General features: G+C 41.0%; 1 protein-coding gene across 5 annotated transcripts in view; it reads left to right on the forward strand.

Annotated features, from left to right (window-relative positions):
- The window catches only part of LOC122573326 (amyloid beta A4 precursor protein-binding family B member 1-interacting protein-like), a 144,217-nt gene extending 123,332 nt beyond the window's left edge, over positions 1-20,885 (forward strand). For 4 of the 5 annotated variants that reach the window (XM_043739511.1, XM_043739512.1, XM_043739509.1 and 1 more), the window contains 7 exons: positions 12,455-12,625; positions 13,178-13,333; positions 13,459-13,692; positions 13,782-14,011; positions 14,261-14,923; positions 15,142-15,516; positions 15,666-20,885. In XM_043739511.1, coding sequence (XP_043595446.1) covers positions 12,455-12,625; positions 13,178-13,333; positions 13,459-13,692; positions 13,782-14,011; positions 14,261-14,923; positions 15,142-15,516; positions 15,666-17,045 — 3,209 coding nt within the window. In that variant the 3' untranslated portion in view covers positions 17,046-20,885. Of the gene's footprint in view, positions 1-6,736; positions 7,238-12,454; positions 12,626-13,177; positions 13,334-13,458; positions 13,693-13,781; positions 14,012-14,260; positions 14,924-15,141; positions 15,517-15,665 lie in introns of those variants that run through there. The other variant, XM_043739513.1, reaches the window with a different exon arrangement.
- Positions 20,886-22,200: the final 1,315 nt, after the last annotated feature.

The following is a 22,200-nucleotide window of genomic DNA, read 5'->3' on the forward strand; positions in this document are numbered from 1 at the left end:
CCCCCGTGCCGCGGCATAATTCACCCCGCGGATTTTATTACGATTCCGAGACACGGTTTTCTTACCTCCGCGAGGGTGAATTTATTCTTTGAACCCCAGAAAGAGGGTTGGGACCGTGGCACGCGATCAACGTCGTGTGCGTGAATTTGAGAAACGAAAGAGGAACGTCGGCGAATGTTTCTGCGCGTATTAATTGTGCTTCGACGTAAAGAAACCAAATTCAGAGAAATAATGTGTGTCACGTGTTATTAGAGGACTGTGAGGAATTTCCAAAAAAAAAAAAAAAAAGAGAAAAAAGAAGATAATTATACCTGGCTATTTTTCTAGCGTTATTAAAATCTATTTACCAAAGTAATTACGCTAAATATCACGGTGATGGCGATGCATTAATCGTGACGCGCGTCCTCGTGATCCGAGGGTTACTCGATCGCCAGGAAGATAACGCTCGTACGGCATCGTCGGTGAAAAAAATTACATGCCGCCCAAACGAGCGAGAGAAACTCGCCTGAGAGAAAAATTATTACTGCAGATTAGTCCAGCCTGCCTTCTTACGACAGACCTAAAGTGACTGTCATTATATTTCACGGCAATGCTGCAGCCTGATTAACGAGTGCTCGTGCGCTCGAGCCACCGCAGCTGTTTTATCGCACGACACAGCCTTAAGGTTCTTACTCTGTCGCGTTTAACCTAATTACATACTTTCCTCGGGAGGTACGATCTTCGTGCTAGCGCGACGATCTGTTTAATTGCACGAAAAAATTCATCGTTTCCCGTTAGACCACTCGTCGTCGCATACTCCGTGTCCACGCTCATAGCTTGTCTAGTGTGAAATTATACATCATTTTCCCCTGGCCATTTTTCCATTGTGATATAAATTCGTATATTTAGACTCTAGTCATAATTAAAACAGTATGATATACGACGGGAAATAAAATGTGCATCTATCATCGTATTTTGGTTTCAATTAAAGTTAACGTTAAATATCTATCTACGTGTTTTTCGTTGTTGCAAAAAAGAAGGGAAAAAAGCGCGTTAACGTTAAAAAATCCTGTTTACTGTTAATACCGGTAGTTTAAGGTTTCTTGAAAATTGCAAAGAAACATTTTAACGATTCCTCGAGTTACATACCAGACACGAAGCGTCAATTTATTTATCCTTGCTAGAAGTCACGGTTAGCTTGACGATCGTCAAGTCAAGTTTCCCGACGTCTTCAAACGTCGTTCGTGCACGCTCTTTCGTGCGTGCACACGCAACACCGAAGGTTGCACTTGTGTGTACAGTGCACAAGCCGGACTTAACAAAACGTGGGGCCGTTCGTGACACAGGGCGGGGCTCATTAGTTAATTAAACAAACGTGTGGGTCACGTGCGGACGATCGAAGGTTACAGGCCCCTTTTGTTAATTCGCTGCCTTTGCTCGTTTGCGCGCTTACACGCGGTTCATTTTTGGCAATGATTTCTAGCGCGTAACGTATGCGTAAGCGTTTCCCGTGAAATTTGCTCTTCTTGCTTCTTCTTTAAATAATAATTCGCGTGAAGAACTATTCCGAGAAGGTTAAGAACGAAAAATATGAAGAATCATGGCAACGTGATTGATTTGGACGTTGAAGTTACTTAGTACTCGTACATAGTATGAGATTATTTTGATGATATTTCAAAAAAATATTTTAAAAGCAAATATCGAAGGGGAATAATAAAAGTTCGTGTTGAAAAAAGGAGATTCTTTTTGAAAGACGACTTTTTGAAGTACAAGCTGCTGGTAAAATTTATGTTAATTTGTAGAGAGAGATTTACTACAATACTTTCACTATCGGAAGTTAAAAAACTTACGACAGAACACAAGAGTCAATTGGAATATTCACTTCCTCATAGTGTTGCATTAAATTTAAATTTTACAACGATAAAGGGAAATTGACGTTTGAGTCGTATGATTCGTTCTTGGAAAAAGCCTCTTCGTCTTTAGAAACGCAATTATTATTCTTCTCCTGGCACATCCCATTGTCGGTTTTCGCGGTGACGGAGCAATCATCGTCGATGACACCACGAATCAATCCATAGGCTGCGAATTGTCGCGATAATTGCAACACGAGGCGTATACGCGAACGGCTCCGCTTTCATCGCGACGGTCGTTCGCCTCGTGCGACGTATCGGCTGCCAATTAAGCCCGATAGGAAATTGTTGTCGGTGTTTTGCAAAAAATATCGCCGTGTCAGCGTGTACTTTGTCACGCGTGACCGCCATGCGAAGCGCTTCTATTCGTTTACACGCGACAATAATTCCGACGGCTTCGTTTTCCTTTGTCATTTCTCTGTCATTTCTCAACAAACGTGTAGCGATAATAAAATTGAAAGTAAATAGACACATTCGTTATGCTAGGAAAACGATTGGTTAAAGTAGCTACAGTTTAATGCAGTTTTCTGCCGAGAATTGCAACTTTTGTCTGGTTAAGTACAGTTATTTTTTTATATAAAATGGAGATTTTCAATGATCTACGATAACCTGCACCTCCGTACGTTCTATTCAAATACTCGGCAAAGATCCGACGGTAAGAAATATCCACAATTTTCCTAGCTCGCAGGGAAATCGTAAAAGAAAACCCACGTCGGTTCATTTCAAGCGAACTTGGCTAACAGCGCGACGAAATCACCCGATAGCATTATCAAAACGTTAATTACTTGCGAGCCGTGGCTCGTTGCTGCTGCTATCTATGCAGAACGATCGACCTGTCCGAATTATCGCGTGGTTCGTCCGCGTTCCGTGCGCGGTTTCAATGGTAATAAGCTCGACGTTCGAAGAGCGAACGCCGTGCTATAGAAAAGCGATGAAATAGATGCGAAATAAATGACCGGTGCAAATTTCCCTCGATAGAAAGCTGGATGAACGTTGAAGCGTGACGATGTGAAATAATTAATCAACGAGAAAGAAGAAAAAAGAGACGAAGAGAGAAAAAGTGTTCCTTTGTTCGATTTTCAACGTCGAATTCGTCGCCTGAAGCACGCTCGACTCTGGCGCTCGATTATTCGCCCGCTATTGTTCGATTTGCGCCGCTCGAATCTCGATGAAAATACGCTTTAACGCATTACGAACGTTAAACGCACTCTCGGCCTCTTTTCCAGCGGTTTGCGCTTATAAATATCGGGAATTATTGAAATACACGAGAATCGACGATTGTTGCGAAGTTCGAGTTATAGTCGATCGCCGAACGATTGAAATTCTTTTGTGTACGTACTGTATGTGTTACGTAAAACATTCTGAAATTTCATTAGCAACTGTAATGAGACACGACTGTCATGATCGTATTGGTGCAATTAATACACGTAACATCGACGTGAAACTTCCAAATTGATAAAAAATTGTACACCTTGTCGCAAAAATACGCAACACAGACGGAGTCGCAAAAAGCTTCGTAATTTTATCGCAATTCGTCACATATCGAATTTTTTCGCTCGATCTGCCAGTTGCAAGCGAATTAATCGTTTCCGAACCATGATGAGATAACGCGGGAATACCGGTTTTCTCCGTACAATTGGTTAAATATGACGCAGCTGCGGCGTCAGATTCAGCGTCAATAAAAAGGTACGGCAAAGGTTATCCACGTTCTCATTAACACCCGTCGAATAGCGCTTAGGAGTCGCAGTTCCATTTTCTTCCATCTATTTCTTCCTTTCGCCTCCCTCGGAAAGGTCAGTTGGTGGAGCCCCAAAGCGGTCGAAACGATCTGTTATATCTGCCGTCTTAGCTAATTAATTTATTAATTATCAACGTTTAATCGTTGGCGCGTGCTCTCTCTAACTCTTTAGAAAAGATATTGCGTGGACGTAATAAAGAATAAAGAAGAAACAATATTTCTTAAGTAGGAAAACTCTTTTTGTTTGTTTCCGTCATTCGTACAAGCCTCCTCGATGTCACTTCGTTCAGTATAATTCCTAATTAACGATGTACTGTATGCGAAAATTACAATTGAAACGATTCGAATTCCGTTTCATTGATGGAACACTGATTCACTTGATTTTCTTGAAATCGAAGCTATTAACGAAACGAAGTTCAAACAGATGAATCGCGCCAGCTTGAACTACTTAGATGCGAACGCAAAACTGAACGGCGTATTCAGATAAGCGTAACAGATTTATAGAAAGTATTGCGGTATCGTTCGATAAAATTAACGAGCCTCTCGCGGGTGGATCAAGGGGTCAGACACTGATTGTTAGCCGACGCCACTATGGAAAATGCGATTTTCGTCGATGAAAGATAGTCACAAAGAAAGTTGCGAGGAAATATTAGTCGTCAGAGGAGACGTGCAAGTCGAATGATTTATGCGGTTCGATTAATCTAGGTTACGCGTTTATCGTTCGCTTTGCGTATTCGCATAATCGACAGGGGTGAACGAACCTTAGGCTTGCGATCGCAATCGTATTGCTCGTCCGTACGTTGTCGAGCAGAGAACGAAAAGTGCTGAAAGAACTAGGTTGGTCAAAGTATGATAAGAGTATCGATGAATTTACTGTGATAACTGGACTGCCGGTATTTATGCAATTTTATATTTTTATGAACTCGACTAAAGAAACGGAACCCAAGTATCCACTGAGTATTACGATAAATATTTTATTTTCGATATTTTCTATCTTTACGCATATTATGTGCTTTCCGTAGGTCTTTTTAACTCTTCGATTTTCAAAAAATCCGTGTACCTTCACAGTCTAACTAATAAAATTATTCTAAGAATTTGCTTGATTTTGCTTGAAGAATTTGTTTGATATCGGTTTGCGAGCAGCTCTATAAAGTAGTAAGTGTTTGAGTAAATAATAGGAAGATATGAGAATCAACAATGACTATGATTTTGTTACTGGGACGAGAAAGTCGGCATTGTTTAATATTTTCGTAGTGATCGAATATATTTGCAGAATCTTTGATTACACGTATTCCCGAAACATTCAAATCGTTAAATTCGTAACTTGTTTGAGGTATATGAAATGTACAAATTAATTGAAAATATACACGTCTATACGAAACGTCTCGCATGGTAGCTACGCAGTTTCGTCGAAGAAAACCACGCGGAACAGACGAATGTTACGTAAAGCGCATAGAAAATGTCGATACCGCTGTTCGAGGCCCGTTTGAACGAGAAAGGGAAGAAGAAGCTCTGACACGGTCGCAAGACGGCGATAACCGTATCGAACCGCATTAATCACCGTCCACCCTTTGTTTCCTTCGTTGTTCCCGACACGTTTGACACGCTCGAACTCGGTCCTGGCGACACGAATTACAACGCGAATTAGTTGTAAATCCAACGGAGAAACGATGCACACGAGCGTTGCGTTGGACGGCGTCGATTGTAATTTATCAAATCGCCCGTTGGCGCCCACACTTCAATCAATACGAATCTTCTGCCCGGTCCGTGAACTCTCTCGTTCTCCGTGTCGGCTGTGTCTGCTTCTACGTACGCGGCAACGAACGAAACTCATCCATGCACACCGCCTGAAGAGCGCAATTTAATCGGCTTGAACGACGTTTCCCTATTTCCGAGTAATTCTCATCGTATAATCGTCTGATCATTGCGCTGAGAGAACCGGAACGATTAGATCTGACGATTCTCAAAGATCGACGGACGTCGATTATCGATAATATTGCTTGTGATATTAAAATAATATCGAAAGGTGAATGAACCTGTTATACAACCTAATAGTACTGTCAGCGAAACTCTTGTTTGGTAGAGAAACTTGTCGAGGCGTATTCTTGCGTTTGAAGGAATTTGTCGGTTGCTGGAGAAGCGGCAGGGCGTGGGTGGAGTTTAAAGTAATTAGGAAATTGAGTCTCCGCGTGCTTATAGAGTATGGGTGCGAATATTAAAGGAACAGAAGTACTTAATGCAGAAAGTTTTTGTTAATTAGGAAAGCAAAAGTAGACATTCCGGTTATGGCACCAAAGGGTGTTTGTTTCGAGGTAGGTTTGACTTTAAAAACACTTTCCATCGGAGAAGGAAGTTGAGAATTTATAAATGCAGGACATTTGCTTGTAATTTTCGAAGGAAATATATGGGCATGTTCACTTCCTCCTTTAAACATAAATACAGTGAAAATATCGGTTTTATTCGATCAGATCGTAGTTGAGATTACAACTATAAATTGATCCGCTTAATAAAGTGGTTATCGTACAACAGCTTTCACGGGCTGTTACATTTTATGCCGCGCTATAAAACGTATTAGCACTTTCACGTTCGGTGATTCTTAGTTACATTTGATCAACGAATACAATACGTATCACGGCTCAATGAAACGCAGAGAATATTAAATCAAAAGAGTGTAATCCTTAAACGAAAGATTGACATCGCTTAAGCAACGATCCGAAGAATCAGACACGAAGAATCACGGCAATATTAAATTCAATTCGAAAGAATCGGAACGTGTGACCATTTTTAATTCTTAATCTCTGTTTCAAAATTCACTAATTCATAATTTATACCGCGCTCCTCCTCTTTTCTCTTTCCTCCTTGGTGCTTTCGTTCGAGCCAATGATCGCGTGAAATAATTTTTAACGCTAATAGGCAGCCTAATGGACGTTTGCGTAATTCTCTGTGCACGTCCAACCCTCTTTACCGCGGCGGAGACATACCACGTACGAGCTGCGAGGCTACACCTACACGCAAGCGTGGAGCGCGTCCGCGCGGAAAACTCTCCAGGCAAGAGGCAAGTGTGTTCACCTTAAGGCCTTTAGTCGAGCGCCGTCGCACGCGCCGTAAACATCATGCGTTTGTGTCGCGAACCTCGCGGTCTGTTGCCCCTTCCGTACCTCGATTATCTCGCGTAATCCTCACGGTATCGATCGTTGATACACTTGGACGCGAAGCTTCGTCGATTTCTAATCTTCGCGTTTAATTCCGCGCGATAATAAATCACGTTTTTGCCAAGTTAATCGAATTAACAGCGTGTTCTGTCGTTCGACGAAACTTCTCTGTCGCGAGTTTATATCGAGTACTTGATAAATCGATCAATTTGTGAACCGTAAGATACTACGAAGATTGTTGGCTGTTTATAAACAGCGATCAGTAACCTGGAGTGTTGACAACATTACGACCCTGTACATACGTAGTACGAGAAATTGGTTGCTTGTTTTGTACCATGGATTTCATGGATCTTAGCCGCTGATCGACTTTGACAAGAGGATATCGTTCCTTGTCGATCGAAACATGCTCGCGAATTTCGGAAGCAACGAGAGTATACTGGGTTATCTGGCCAGCAAAGGTACGTTGGCTCACGTTGCGTCCAATTAAGGATCTTTAGATTAGAGATGATCGTTCGCGGGCGTACGCTGAAATTACACACTTGGCTTTGTCCGCTTGATAATACGCGAGAAAGCAGATAGAAAGTAGGCTTACCGGTGCTTCAGGGACGAATTCTGTTTGGATTTCGAGATCGCTTTCATTGTGATAAGGATACTCTTTTCGATGTTTGTTTCAGGCCATTTTGTCGATCGCTTTGAACGCGTCGTTGGCCTTAGTAGCTGGATCTTTCCTCGAGACAGATATCGCGATATTTTGTAGAATTGTTACGCATGCCAATTGTTACGATCGTTTCATTTGTTCCAGCTTTTAATCGGAAGATCCTAATCACAATCAAAAAGACATGTCCCTCAAGATATTGTAATCTATATTTCAAGCGTATCGATCCAATCGCTTTACAAATGTTTAACGTGTTATTTAACTCGAGCGAAGTAAGTAAATTTGTTCATTTGCAAAGGAAAGTAAACGCAGTTCTCTACCATAAACGAAAACCAGCAAGAATCGTCTGTTATTCAGGTGCACAGAAAGTGTGCACAGACTGTAAAGTCAGCTCGGTGCGTTCACACGTTGAATGGATGACGCGTTTCGCCCCCGGACTCCCTAAAAATTTTATAGTTTCCTCGTCGCTGTACGAGGAGAGAGGCTATGAGAGATACGTGATACGTGTCGTATCGTCGAGGAGGATCGCGCGCGAACGTGGTTGGGCATTAACGCGACTCGAAAACTCCACCGACTCACGTGCATCACCTCTGTGTCGACCGTGGATCCTTCTGGGAATACAAATTGGACGTTTCTCGTGTTCCATCGGACGCCATGAAACGGTGGTAGACGCGTGACTAACGGTAATCCATGGCATATTCGCGAGTTACGAGGCTCGCTCGTTTTCCCGGGTTATTTCATCGTTTGTAAACGTGGAAAGTGCTATCGCGAACCGTGCACGCTCGTCACGGTTTCGTTTTCGTTCGAAACATGCCGTTGAATCGAGTTTGGTCGTGTTTCAGTCGCCACTAGCCTCTGAATAAGTTGGCCTCTTTGTTACAGATTTTTTAGGTTTAACGTTTCATCGAACGTGAATGAATCGATGATTCTATAGAATTCTGTAACAAAAGAAAAGAATTTGTCTATTAGTTGTTTTTAAGTAATGTTTACTAATTGTTTGCAGGCTAAAATTGCAATCATGAACAGTAAATACCGTCCGTTCTTTTTGCGCATAGTATTCATAAAGATCAATAATCATCGAAAGGAAAATTATGCACCCCCGTTTTGCTGATGGCTTCCAGGCACGCAATTTGATATATCATCGACTAAGATTTCGTATATTTAGCTTCACGAGTCTAAACTTACCAGTAACCTGACGATCAATGTGGTCTAACGTTTCTAAAAATATTTGCTTAATTCTATCAATTTAATATTTTGTTACCGTACGCTCTGATCGAAGATCGAAGCAGATTTATTTTACACGTATATGGGTTATTTATTCATTCGAAAGCGTTGTATTAAATTCATTGTACTCGACTGTACAAAAAAAAATTTAATTGGTTTCATTGTAGAAATTTAAGGCTTAATCCTCAAGGTTTATTACACCGATTCGAAGAGATCGTAGTAGCGTTCCAATCTTTCGTCATATTTATTTGTAATATTTTTTTTTTCAATTATATCTTATTTGAATAATTTTAAACTACATTAATATACAATACACATGCGTCATCGATGACCATGAAAAACGTAATAAATCAGTGGATAGAATTGCTAATTTATACGTAATTGCTTCCTTGTGTAAATGGATATAAAGAAGAGTTTAACGACACTCATTTGTGGGAACATTAATGAGCATTCTTCGAGGAAAGTCGTATTTTCGTATACGCATATCTGTTCTCGTATATCTTCTTAACTAGCGTCGTAAAACGAAATAAGATTAAGCATGAACGAAGGAAATTGTATATTAACAGAGCAACGAATAACACGATAGTTATCAAAATTTCATAATGTATCGTGTACGACTTACTCGGCTCGATTTTCCTCCGTACAAGTTCCATTTCCACCTAGAACACTACTGAAACTTCTACCTTAGGGACAATTGTGCTTTACTCGCTTTCAACGCTCGTTTAAACTAGTTCGAGGAGGATTACCAATGAAACGTTATCATAGATAACGTAAGAAGCTTTCTGCACGCCGTTTTCCACCGAGTTTCCCCCAGCTCGCATAAAGTACCTTCCGTGGAACTTCCGTTCCCATTGTTATCGTTCGTTGGTCAGAACCTGCCGTGCGGAAGCATTGGTTCTCGGCTGATCGACGATGTTAAGTCTGCCAACGTTTGGACCTCATTGTTAAGCAGATGAGTATTCGGAAACTGTGAATGGTTAGTTTTCGGCTAACAATCGGTGATTAGCGACCCATGGTCTGAACTACAGCCAACGTCAAAGATTTAACCGCCCAAGGTAGTTTTCCCTGTCATTAGGAGTTCTATCAAGTGCACCGTGAAATGGGAAGGTTCTCGCGTCATTTGTTTCGTCGTATTTTATATTCATATTATTTCATTCAAATGTATCAAACATTTGCACGATACTGTAGAAAAGAAGAGGGGAAATTTTGTAATTATATTTGTATAAAATAAAATGAAACGATATAGTCACTTCGGATAAGTAGAAGATTGTGGAGAATTTAATAAGGTAATCGCAATTTTTCTATAACTCACTTCCGATGAGATAACAAAAATTGAAGAATAAAAAGTATATTGTTTTATAAAATGCATTGTACGTTTACGTGATGTAGATGCACGTCGGGTTCTTTTCACTACCAAGAAGTTGAACGTCAGCACGTTAGAAATTCGATGCGAGCCACGAATGAGAATCCGATTGATAAAGTTAGTCCGAGTTTCTTGGGTTTCCTATTCGTGGTAGCCGACGCGGAGATTCGCGTTCATTCGCGTAGCTCGACAATCCCGAACAAGATACCGTCACATTCCATATCGACTCTGTCATTCGTTCTGTCAACCTTTGATGGAGTTTCTGAATGCTGCTGATATGTATACTCTGTGTTCAGCAAATGGGTTTGCCTTTTGTTCGAAGAAAAAGAGCAAACGACCTGAGTGATCTAGATACTGTCTGTAAAATAATATCTTCAGATCGTAGCTAATGACTTGATTGCATGTGTATAACGTATAAGTAGTATAAAGTACATATGTATTAAAAACGTCTAAAAAGGAAATTAATATATATATATATATATCTTCATACAGAACTGCTTACTCGTTTAAAGAACTATTTAATGTTTGTTGCAACAGCATTGGGACATAAATTAATGGAAAAATATAAATTTCGCAATAATAGCAAGTAACAATCGCTATTGCCTGGCTTATTTATTTTTCTGCTCCATTAGCACGACACCGTATGATCCGAATTAGAAGCGATCTTGACACTAATTCGCGAGTAACTGATCACCTCGATAATCCGTGTTCGTCGGATCTTTTACGCCGATATACGTAGCTTGTTAGATGTACAACGCGTATCGCGTATTCGTTTCAGGTAAAACGCTGGAAAGGGTTTCCAGTATTTAGAGTGCCTGCACACGTGCCCTTAGTTGCACTCGCGATGCTCGCAGTGGAATGTCCGTCGTCTTCGGACGATTCGCAAGAATTTCATTCTCAGTTGCTATTCGTTAATTGCGAGTCGTATTATGAAAGGAGAACACTCGACGAATGTAATCTTTTTCCATGGTGAAATAACTGCGGCAAATTTTTAAATCGTTTGTTTTGAATCTTTTGTGCCACAATTACACGCCTCGTTATATATTAAATAGGATTGAATGTAGATAAAAGAATGGATTTATAATGGAAAATAAAAACGAAATGAGAAATTGAAAGTTATGTCTCGAAGAATCACTTTAGAAATGATAGACGATAAGGATTTTGTGGCTAGTTACGAATGTCGGTTGCATAATCCGTTTAAATAATTTCCACCGGGTAAAGGAATCGACTCTTGCCTTTACCGACTATGAGCTAATTTCGTTAATTATCTTAACGAAGTCGATATTATCACGCGCGGGTAACGATCCACGATAATTATTGCGCTATACGAAGGAGGATATTCGAGACTTGAGGACTGTTACCTTCTACGTTTCGTATGCGATATTTCCTGGAGGATCATTACGGCAAAAATCGTTGAAAAATAAACGACGAAGGAAGTACAAATGGCAACACGGAAACGTTCGCTAGCTGAGACGAACTTATTGCCGTTGGAACTTATGACCGTCGCGTCGTATCGTACAAATGTAAAGAACACCGATACTCGATATTCTTTTCTCCATTTCTTAATAGAGGTACTGTTCAGTGTAACGAAGATTGAAATATATTGATCGACCGAAACGATTGAAAGTATTGGCCCACGAAACGAGACGAGAAGGTAATTAGATTTCTAACAGATAGCGGAAGAAAATTTAACGTGAAAAATCGATGATTAACGAAATAAGTAGATTTTTCGTAAATTTGATCGTATCTCAGTATCATAACATTTTATCTCAAAGAATAATCAATTTTCTACTTACACACGCGAGGGAAATGTTAAAATACAACTTTCCCGAAACCACTAATTACAGCCTATAAAATACCAAAATACTCGCCTTAACGTTATTTTTCTCGATTGCCGGCAAATTGGTAAAAAAGAAAAAAAAAAAGAAATCATTTACTGACGCGCACGAACGGCGTGAACAAATTCCAAAAACAGGCATCGACCGGTTTACAGGCAAACGATCTACGGATGCAATTAAAACCGTTCGTTTCTTCGTCAGCCAAGGACTTTCGCCTCTGTGTTGCACGAGGTCAGGTACACGAGTCTCGCGGGTCCGAGGCCTCGTTTCACATTCGAGGAACACGAGCGAACGTGCGGTTACCAGATGACCGTACAATCGTGCGGGTAATTAGCGCGGAACTGGTTTCATCGTCGGATCGCTCATAATTCGTGTCCCGACCATTAGCAGTTTCCCTGCGATCGTAATCGTTGAACACGATCCTTCTTTTAGCGTACCAACGTGGGATATTCACTTTTACTCTCCTTTATCTGCTTTATCTATCCTTTATTCTTCTTTGTCTTTCTTCTTTTTCTTTGCATCCGTTGTCCGGTTGCTTTGTTCTATATGGCTTTAAGTCGATCAATCGAGTTCATTTGTTGTTCCTTTGTCGCAGATTCTCAGGATGTCGATCTGGATGCTATCCTCGGAGAGCTGTGCGCCCTGGAGCGCCGCTGCGACGGCGACATCGCTTCTACACCTGCACCCGATTCGCAGAGACAGGGCCGACCTAACAGCACCAGAATCACTGCTGGGGACAATACCGATATCGGGAAAAATGAAGGAGGTTTGTTTATTAAGAATTTAATTCATCAGACGAGTTTTCTTCTTTTTCCTCCTACTTTTAATGACTCGAGTGTAATTATTGAATTATCTCGCGAAGATTCGTTGCTCGAAATAATAGACAGATTGATAGAGTAGCCTTCTTTTCTGGCAAAAACGCAAAGTGGAATAGAAATTTCGATTTTTTACATTCTCTGAGTAGACTCGAGAGTGATTAGATTATCTGGTTAAATAATTTCATCGATAACTAGTGGTATTATTGACGATATGGTATTTCAGAATTTTTATGTGCTACGAGAAATATCCAAGATAAAATTGTTATCGTATAGCAATATCAACTTTCTAGGGATAAATGAAGACATTTAAAGAGAATTATTGAATCAGTAAAATTTACTTTCTATGGCTAGAGCCATTCAAACATTCCTATCCGACGTTATCTAATTTGCAGAACACTCAAGTACGGCTAGGTGAAACAGTTACTCGAAACTTGTAATTGCAAAGCTGTTTGCAGTTGTACCTCATGCATTGTTTAACAGCTGTCAAATATTTGTTCCAGCTATGCGCACCGATAGTCCTGACAATGACAGCGCGTTCTCGGACACGGTGTCGATGCTGTCCAGCGAGAGTTCCGCGAGCAGCAGCGGTTCCGGGCACAAACCACCTCAGACCGCCATGCACACAGGTCCTCAGCAACAATCTCATCAACTCATGGGTGAGTTTCGATGCGTAGTCCAATCTTCGAACCGCTAAATTCCAATGTTATTCTCAGATAATAAATATTACTTAAATTATTTATGTATTAATACCGATGTATTTTTTCTTCTTCTCCTTTTTAAGACGCTGCAAGCCGAGTCAAGGCAGAGAAAATCCGCTTGGCGTTGGAAAAGATGCGCGAAGCCAGCGTTCAAAAGCTCTTCATCAAAGCGTTCACCTTGGACGGCAGTGGTAAAAGTTTGCTTGTAGACGAAGGAATGAGCGTAGCGCACGTGTGCAGGCTTCTAGCTGATAAAAATCACGTGCCAATGGATCCAAAGTGGACGGTGGTCGAGCATTTGCCTGATCTTTTCATGGGTAAAGATATCTTCATATCGTTTATTATTAAATGACGGTAAAAAAAAAGTCGCAGGCGTTTATATTGTAATTATGATTTCATTTTTCAGAGAGGGTATACGAAGATCACGAGTTGCTGGTAGAAAATCTTTTACTGTGGACCAGAGACTCGAAAAATAAGCTGCTTTTCGTCGAGAGGCCAGAGAAAACTCAATTGTTTCTTACTCCAGAGAAATTCCTTTTAGGTCCATCCGATAGGAGTAGCGGCGAATATGACGATCATTCGCGTAATATTCTTTTAGAAGAATTCTTTTCCAGCAGCAATGTTGGTGTACCAGAGGTAATTAGTCGTTAATAATTTCGATTTATTACATGTTAGTTTACGCTATCTTATCGGATCACTGTTTTTTTTTTTAATCAGAAATTATGGAAGAAGAAAGATAGTGTCTTAATAGGATGAAGTCATTCATCACGATGAATGGCATAAAAAATTGACTGTATTTATTTATACGCCTCATCACTCTATATATAAAATCTAAATAAAACCTTTTGTCGACTGTTAAATTTATTATTTGTATTAATTATGCAGGTCGAAGGACCATTGTATCTAAAATCAGACAGCAAAAAGGGATGGAAGAGGTATCACTTTATTCTACGAGCATCCGGCCTCTATTATTGGCCAAAGGAAAAAGCTCGCACCGCTCGTGACCTGATTTGTCTGGCTACTTTCGACGTGAATCAGATTTACTACGGCATTGGTTGGAAGAAAAAATACAAAGCTCCAACAGACTTCTGTTTCGCTGTCAAACATCCCAGATTGCAGCAGCCAAAATCGACAAAGTACATCAAATTCCTCTGCGCTGAGGATAACGCGTCCTTGGAACGATGGATGGTTGGAATCAGGGTGGCCAAATATGGAAGACAGTTGATGGAAAATTACAGAACCCTGGTCGATGAACTTGCCCAGGAGGATCTCGACATGTTGGCCCACGCAAGATCCTGTTCCGTTAGCTCGATCGCTGTACCGGCACAGAATCAAACTCAGTACAACACGACCAACGATAACGCTCGTCAGTTCACGGAGAATTCAAGGCACAACGCGGAAGTAGCTAATACTAGACAGTATGACAGCCAGAGACAAAGTTACAATTCTGAACAACGACAAAGTTATAACAACGATGGTAGACTGAGCAGAGCCAGCAGCTCGAGTTCCAGTGGATGCCTTTCTGATGGAGCACCCAGTAGTTGCGAGGTAATTAGACAGATTTGTAATTTCATTTGTTTTCTCGAGAGACTGATACTGTTAACACATCCAAGATCGGTGATGTGGATGTTGGAAAATCATAACTGTGCTCAATCTTGTCGAGATAGACCAGTCTCGATAGCGTTTAGCATTAGACGACAGCATATTTTCCCCCCTATATACTATTGAATGGTTACATTACAAGTATATTTTATTTTATATTGTAGGTAGCTTTCGAGTGTGGCGAATTTCCAACAGGTACGATAAAAAGGAAGCCCTCGATGAATCCAAAATTGCCCCTAACATCGATTACGAGACAATTGAAGGAAGTAGGTGAAACAGTTCGCGATGAGCCGGATTCTTGTCCGAGTCCAACGAGCTCGGGTTCTGGAACATTGACCAGAAGGCATAGTCGAAGGAGGAGCGGCACTGATTCGGATGGATCTGGAACTTTGAAGAGACATCATCGATCTGGCAACGCGACTCCAGTTAGTCCTGTACCGCCTGGCACACCGGTTAGGGAACGAGCAAGTCCAATGGGATACAACAGATCAGAGAATCAGGAACCGAAGACACCAACGAGTCCGATACCATCGTGTATGGTGAGTATTAGAGGTTTCCATACATCTCAATTACCAAGTTGATGAAAGAAGATATTAAAATGCTTTGCCGAGTGCAAAAGATCGAAATTCACAAATATATCGTTTAACAATTTTAGAACAATCATTAACGAAAAATGTCACTTTTGCAGATGGATTCGATTACTTCGTTACCCCCACCGCCATCACCCTCAAGAGTGGCAGAGGAAGGAGAATCCGACAATGAACCACTTCCTCCACCTCCTCCAGAAATGTTCCGATCGAATCTCTCCCTGGATTCTCTACCACCGCCTCCGGCACCTGGTGAACTGCCAATGTGCAACACTCCAGAGCTCACGGGTTCTTCGTTAAGTCTGGCATCTCTTCCGCCACCTCCAAGTCCTTTAGTCGGTGAAACAGGAACTATCCGACGCGCTAGGCCCAAGCAATCCACACCTACAAACTCAGTAACTCCAGAGAGTACGCCAACTCACACGTCATCTAGACCGTCGACCAATCAGCAGATGTATTCGAATCCAAGCAACCCGACGATACAGAATAACCAGAGCTATAGTTCAAATACACAAAACGCTCTTCACGCGAACAACGCGACAAATTCGGTACCCTCTCCGCATAGTTCCTATCCAGGGTCCAGCGCCAGCACACCAACGTACGTTCCAAGTTCGCCAAACTTTGCCTCGCCTCCCCCATTCGTTCCTCCGCCAGCTTATGGATCCCAGCAACAGCACGGCAACAGTTCAAGCCTGACGAGACAAAACTCAAAGGTAGAATCGATATACGGAACCCATCCGACGGTTCACCAACACAACACGGTTCAACCAATCAGGCCAAATCCGAACATGGACACTGTGCGACGAAGTGCCATGAAGCAAGGTTCCGGACATTACGCGGCTCCTCCTTATCTAGCAGAGTTGAAAGCTGCCTCCAGTCCTCAGCCTCAGCGTAGAGTAACCATTCAAGAACCACCAACGTCGCCCAAATCGAAGACGGGTACTGGCAAGAAGATCACGTTCAATCTTCCGCCTCAGCAGGAACCAGGGAGTCCAGCTTTGCCACAGAGAAAACCGATGCCACCGAGAAGGTCGGATAGCACGAGGCTCACATCTCCCAAGAAGCTTGCTGCATCTGACCAGGCGCCTCCAGGTGATTTCTTAAAGGATCTTCAGAGAGTAATGAGGAAAAAGTGGCAGGTTGCACAGAAATGTAAACTGGATTCGACCACCACTCCTCACGAAGTTCTTGGTTTTCGCGATCCACCGCCTGCTGTGGCTGATTACAGAGAGACCAACGTGTCGAACTGGGTTCAGGAACACTATGGAGCTGATAATTTATATGAGAATGTTTACGCGACGGATCCACACGCTCCAGTGGAGTACGCATCCAGTCCAGCCCGGCAATCAACTGTCAGGTTCGCAGATGAGAATCGCAGCATTAATATCGTGAACGCGATCGCCAGTAAAAGAAGGCCACCTCCGCCACCACCGAAAAGGGCAGAAACTACCCATCTGACCACCACCAGGGCGATGCACTGACAATAGCAGATACTTCAGCCCCATCCCGAAAGGCGATGGTTTTGCTGTTTGTGCAGCTGGTGGAAGGGCTAACAGAGGGCGAGAGTACGAGGTCCTAATAATCGTGTCTACACGTTGATCGTTCTCTATGTCTATCGTATGCCTTCGAACGAGGCGACGAAGAGAAAAGCGAAAGATCGACGATTATCCTTGAAGAGAAGTTCAGCTTTATGTCGTTTGTCGTACGTCGCCAGAGTTTTGCATGGAATCACACGGCTTGCCTGGAAAATCCTTTGGTGTCTACCCAGAAATTCAAACAGCTGCGGCCCGTTTTCTAGGATAATCGATGTACAATCGTAGGGTCTCGAGGACAAACAGTCCGATCGATACTGCCAATCGAAACTGATCACGACGAACCGAGTTGACGGGTCACAGGCTCGAGCTCGGCCGGTCGAATATAGGAGAATTTTCTTTAGCGACAAGTTTTTTGGTACACCGCGAATCGGTGCTGCGGATTAACTTATCAACGAGTATCGATGTCAAACATCAATCTCAGCGCCGATATGTCGACGGCCGATCATGTTTAGGGCGTAAAGAAAACAAATACTGCCGTATATATTGAGGATGTGATATAATAAGTCTTAAGCTGCTAACTTTCGTTGTCCCTTCGGGAGCTTGGGACGATTGTCGATTTCCAAGCGATTTCGATGTCGATTTTTATTTCGATACCGCCACCAACTTGCGATCTTTTCGGTTGGTGACGAACGGATTTAAAAATGATAAAAAAAAATGAAAAAAAAAAAAAAAGAAAGAAGGATAAGAAAATTAACGCACGAGAATCGCGATCGCATTTCTCTGTGCAAATGAAATAATCCAGAGTTCACTAGGCTTAGCTAAGTATCTCTGATATTCGCTGACGCGCGTTAAATAAGATGAAAGGACGGTTGTTTTTTACGTTATTCCAAAGGACAACAATTGTATCGTGACGCGAATAAAATGAATATGAACGATGAATACAAACGAGATGGAAATTTTGTTATTTCGTGGAGGAGGAGATGTTCCTCGTGCACATGAAATGAAAAAAACGAGAACAAGAGGAAAAAGACACCGTTCACAGAACCACACGCAAGACGAACACGTACTGCGTTTTTTAAAAGCCTCGTACATAGGTGTGTATGTATATAAATGAAACACGTATGAGCGTTTATATCAGTATATCGACTTTTTGATGCTGTATGTTTAGATGGTATCGTACGATATTGAAATATCCTCTGCGACGTGTACGCGATAACGCATAATCTATTTCGATGGACCTCGATCGTGAATTCTACGCGCGACGCTATTTGCTCTTCGTCGCCGAGGCTATTACACATACACACAATACACATACACGCAAGAATACATCCAATTTTTACGACCAACGCGATTGTTACGCTAACTCTTTAACGTATCGCGCGACCTACAACTCGAGATCTTGTTCATGAAATTTTCATCTCTTCTTTCCGTTTTCATTACGATGCCTCAACTTCCTACTAAATTATCGATGACATCGGAACGTGACTCGTTAAACGAGACTTCGAAGCGATTGAACAATTTCGTTTTCGATCGATCGCAGGAAATACGTGGACTTTGAAATTTATTTGTACCGAGCTTATTACGTTAACGTAATTTTACCTCTTACTGACTGTACACTGTTAATCCGTATTTCAACAAGTGAAATGAGAAATAAAATAAGGATTCGATGTTGTCAATCTTATATGATTTGGTGCACGATCGAACAAGACTTCTTCTTTTACTTTTCTTTCGTTTTTTCTTTTTTTCTTTCTTTTTTTTTAATCGACATATGAAAACAACTTCTCATGGATTATATCGATTTGTACCAAATCAAGTATACTTACATACTTTTAAGAATCACTGTTTTTTAACATATTGTCTGTTAATTACGTATACATTATATGCATTAATATCGATTTAATTCACTCGAACGTTTCTAACACTTGATAGCTCGGTTCGCTATTCTCACAAGTCCACGATGCATCGACACGTTTGAAAATTCATAAAGTCGATAGCGTCGAGTGATCAAGAACGATCTCGGAGAGCATCCATCAACTTTTCTACGCTGCTTCACCCATATCTGTCTCAATCTTTCTAATCAATGAACTTAGAGCAACCACGCTCTACCGTACCGTTTTATACAACCATATCGATTAAGAGCAATACGAGAAGGGGGCATTTTCTGCCATTAGAACTCGTGTGATCGCCAATGAAACTTGCAACAACGGCCATCTAACAACCAAGCTGTCTAATTTTTCATATCGGAGCTATCTACCAAGGAGGGCTGTTAGATTTTTTCAATGTTTCCAACTAGAACACGATTCTTGTGTTCTTATCGAATCATTTTAATTTTGACAAGAGAATTAGATAAAAAATGGAGTCTCGTCGAGTCGTGAACTTTTTACGACGTCATATACCGGAAGAAGCGACGAAGATACGATATTTTCTACTAGCCGATTTTGATAAAGAGCTAGGTGTCAAAGGGAGACTTTTTTACGCGTATCCAGTGCCTCTCCTGGTGAGCATTTTTTCTAATCACCCAAACACCGACACACGAGACTCCTGCAACCGTTTCTTCAAAATAATTCATAAGGTGTGAAAGAATAGGAGGGGAGAGGGTTGATGTCGATTTAGAGTGATAATCGTCTGCCGTGCCCGCGGTCCAATTAAAATAAACCAATAATAGTGACGGTAACGATATTGATAACAATATTCGTTTTTTTTTTTGGGGGACTAATCGTATTATCGATCTTAACGATATTTCACTGTCGTATGCGTCTGTCTTTTACGATAGACTCGCGTTTCTACGATTATCCTGTGACCGGCTTTTCCGCGTTCAGGATGGTCTGCTTGATCATCGACTAGTACCACGTGGAGCTCCTTTAACGCGGTTGCTCGAGATTGAAGAGGAAAAATATATGGATACGACTTAGAGAAGAATGTTAGGGCGATAGGTTTGAAGAAGAGAATTTTGATATCATTTAATATTATTTTATTTGCGATTGGAAATAGCGAAGGAGTGATTCCTGGTGTAGCTTGTTTCGAATTGAAGGGAAAACTAGCTTTTCATTTTCAAGCTATCTTTTTGATCAAGCGTAAAGAATAAAAAGTAAATAGGCGTATAATTTTAAAAAGGAATATTTTATGTTTAAGATGAGGAGCTGAAAATTGTTCTTCCGTTGTTCTTATTAGTTTTTGATATCTTAGAAGTGGAAAGTATAATATAGTTTTGAGTAAATGTCGGAGTAATTTCTATTAATATCGAACACCCTGTAACTGACACGATTTAAGCGATGTTTTTACATATATTTGTATTATTTTGTAAGGTTCGATTTATTTATTTTAATTTTGTACATAATTGTGATTCTAAAGTTAGTACAAATATTTAATAAAAGTATGTAGAAACGAATAGGATGTTTTAAGTTCATATCTTAATTTAATATATAGAGATTTGTTTTTCTTTTAGCGATATCTTCCTTTTATGGTTAACCCGGATATTAAATAAAGAACAGTGGTTAACGTTCGGGTTACCGAGGGAAACTTATACGTTTGTTTAATTCGTGTCTATGTCTACCATCGATAAAATTATTCACACAAATCGCAACGCGAGAGGACGTTGAAAAATATGTAAAAGGAAAATATAATAGAAAGATAATTCCATTATTACAGTAACTAGACATTTAAATATTTGTTCACCGTAATATAAGAAAAAAAAAAAAAAAAAGAAAACAGAGCATAGAAAAATACCTAAAGTATTTTCATAAAATATAACGCACGATTAACTGTACTATCGCGACAACTAATAAAGCAATAAAACATTTTCTAATACTGCGAGAAAGGAAAGGAAAGAAACACTTTATCATATGGAAGTTTATTCACACGTTTTACCAATATTAATTGCGTTTCTCGCTAGACGACACTTTATGAAGTTGCCTTTTCTTGAGCAACCCCGCAAAGAAAAACTCGCGCCACGTGGTTCCAGTTTCTCGGAAATTTTGTAAGAACGGCCGGCGCGAAGCGAACAACTCCTTTTTATACCCGTACAGTTTAAGGAAACATTAATCGTGCTAAACGACAAGAAAGAAAGAAATTCATAGAACGAGAGAGAGAGAGAGAGAGAGAGAGAGAGAAAAAGCATGTCGAAAAACAGCAGGTAGCCTTAGCGGTAGATTGCTTGATCGTTTCCGTAGCCGCTGATGAACGCTGATTTGATTGAGTGCCGCACACTTTGGAGCGCCGGCAAGAACGATCACGATCAACGATATATGGACGATCGGCGATTTATGTCATGTATCTATGTTCATTCTACGATTAAAATGGTCGCCGATCTTCGAGAAAAATAATTTCACGCCAAAAAAAGGAAAAGAAAAGAAAGAGATCATTCGGCGATGGAACACCGTGTCGATCGAGACTCGCGTTTATTGATCGAGTGGTTCGACTGGAAAATTGAATTCCCTTGCTTTTTAGTAAAAGGGTCGAGTGCAATTGGAGGAAATTTGTAAACGACGTAAGATCGTGTATTGTACGATCGTGAATGAGGGAGAAATAGGAAATGGATAAATGTTAACGACGATTGTAAAGGAATCGATGGTGTGTTCTTGAAGACGACAAGATGAAAGGGGGAGAAAAAAGATAACACGTTTATCGTTGTGTATCTCGTACCTAACTACGCTTTCTTTTCTTCTTTCTCTGATACCGCGTATACCCTGTGTTGTACGTACGTTTTTTGTAAATATTGTAACGAACAGACGAGACAGAGCGCAGGAAGATGAGATAAAAATGAACGATCGTCGAAGGGGTTGTGAGAGACGCCCGCGACCGATTTTAATAATAATAAACGCACTATTTATGACGATTAGGAGAAGGTGATTTTTCGTTTTTGTCGCGCACTACACGCGTACACGCACGTACGAATCGTATCGAAGTGGTGAAGCTTAACGAAATATAACGGGAGGGCGTGAAAAAAAAGAAGGGAAAAATATAGAATGGAAAAATCCAGTCTTGCGAACGGGGCTCCACTGCGTTTCGTTTGATTTATCTGGTTAACTGTTTGGCCAACGAATAGAAACGAACCCTCTGGACACACTGTTTTTGCAAATCTTATCGATTTACGTTTCTCTTG

Source organism: Bombus pyrosoma, linkage group LG12 (genome assembly GCF_014825855.1).
Source record: "Bombus pyrosoma isolate SC7728 linkage group LG12, ASM1482585v1, whole genome shotgun sequence".
Taxonomy (NCBI): domain Eukaryota; kingdom Metazoa; phylum Arthropoda; class Insecta; order Hymenoptera; family Apidae; genus Bombus; species Bombus pyrosoma.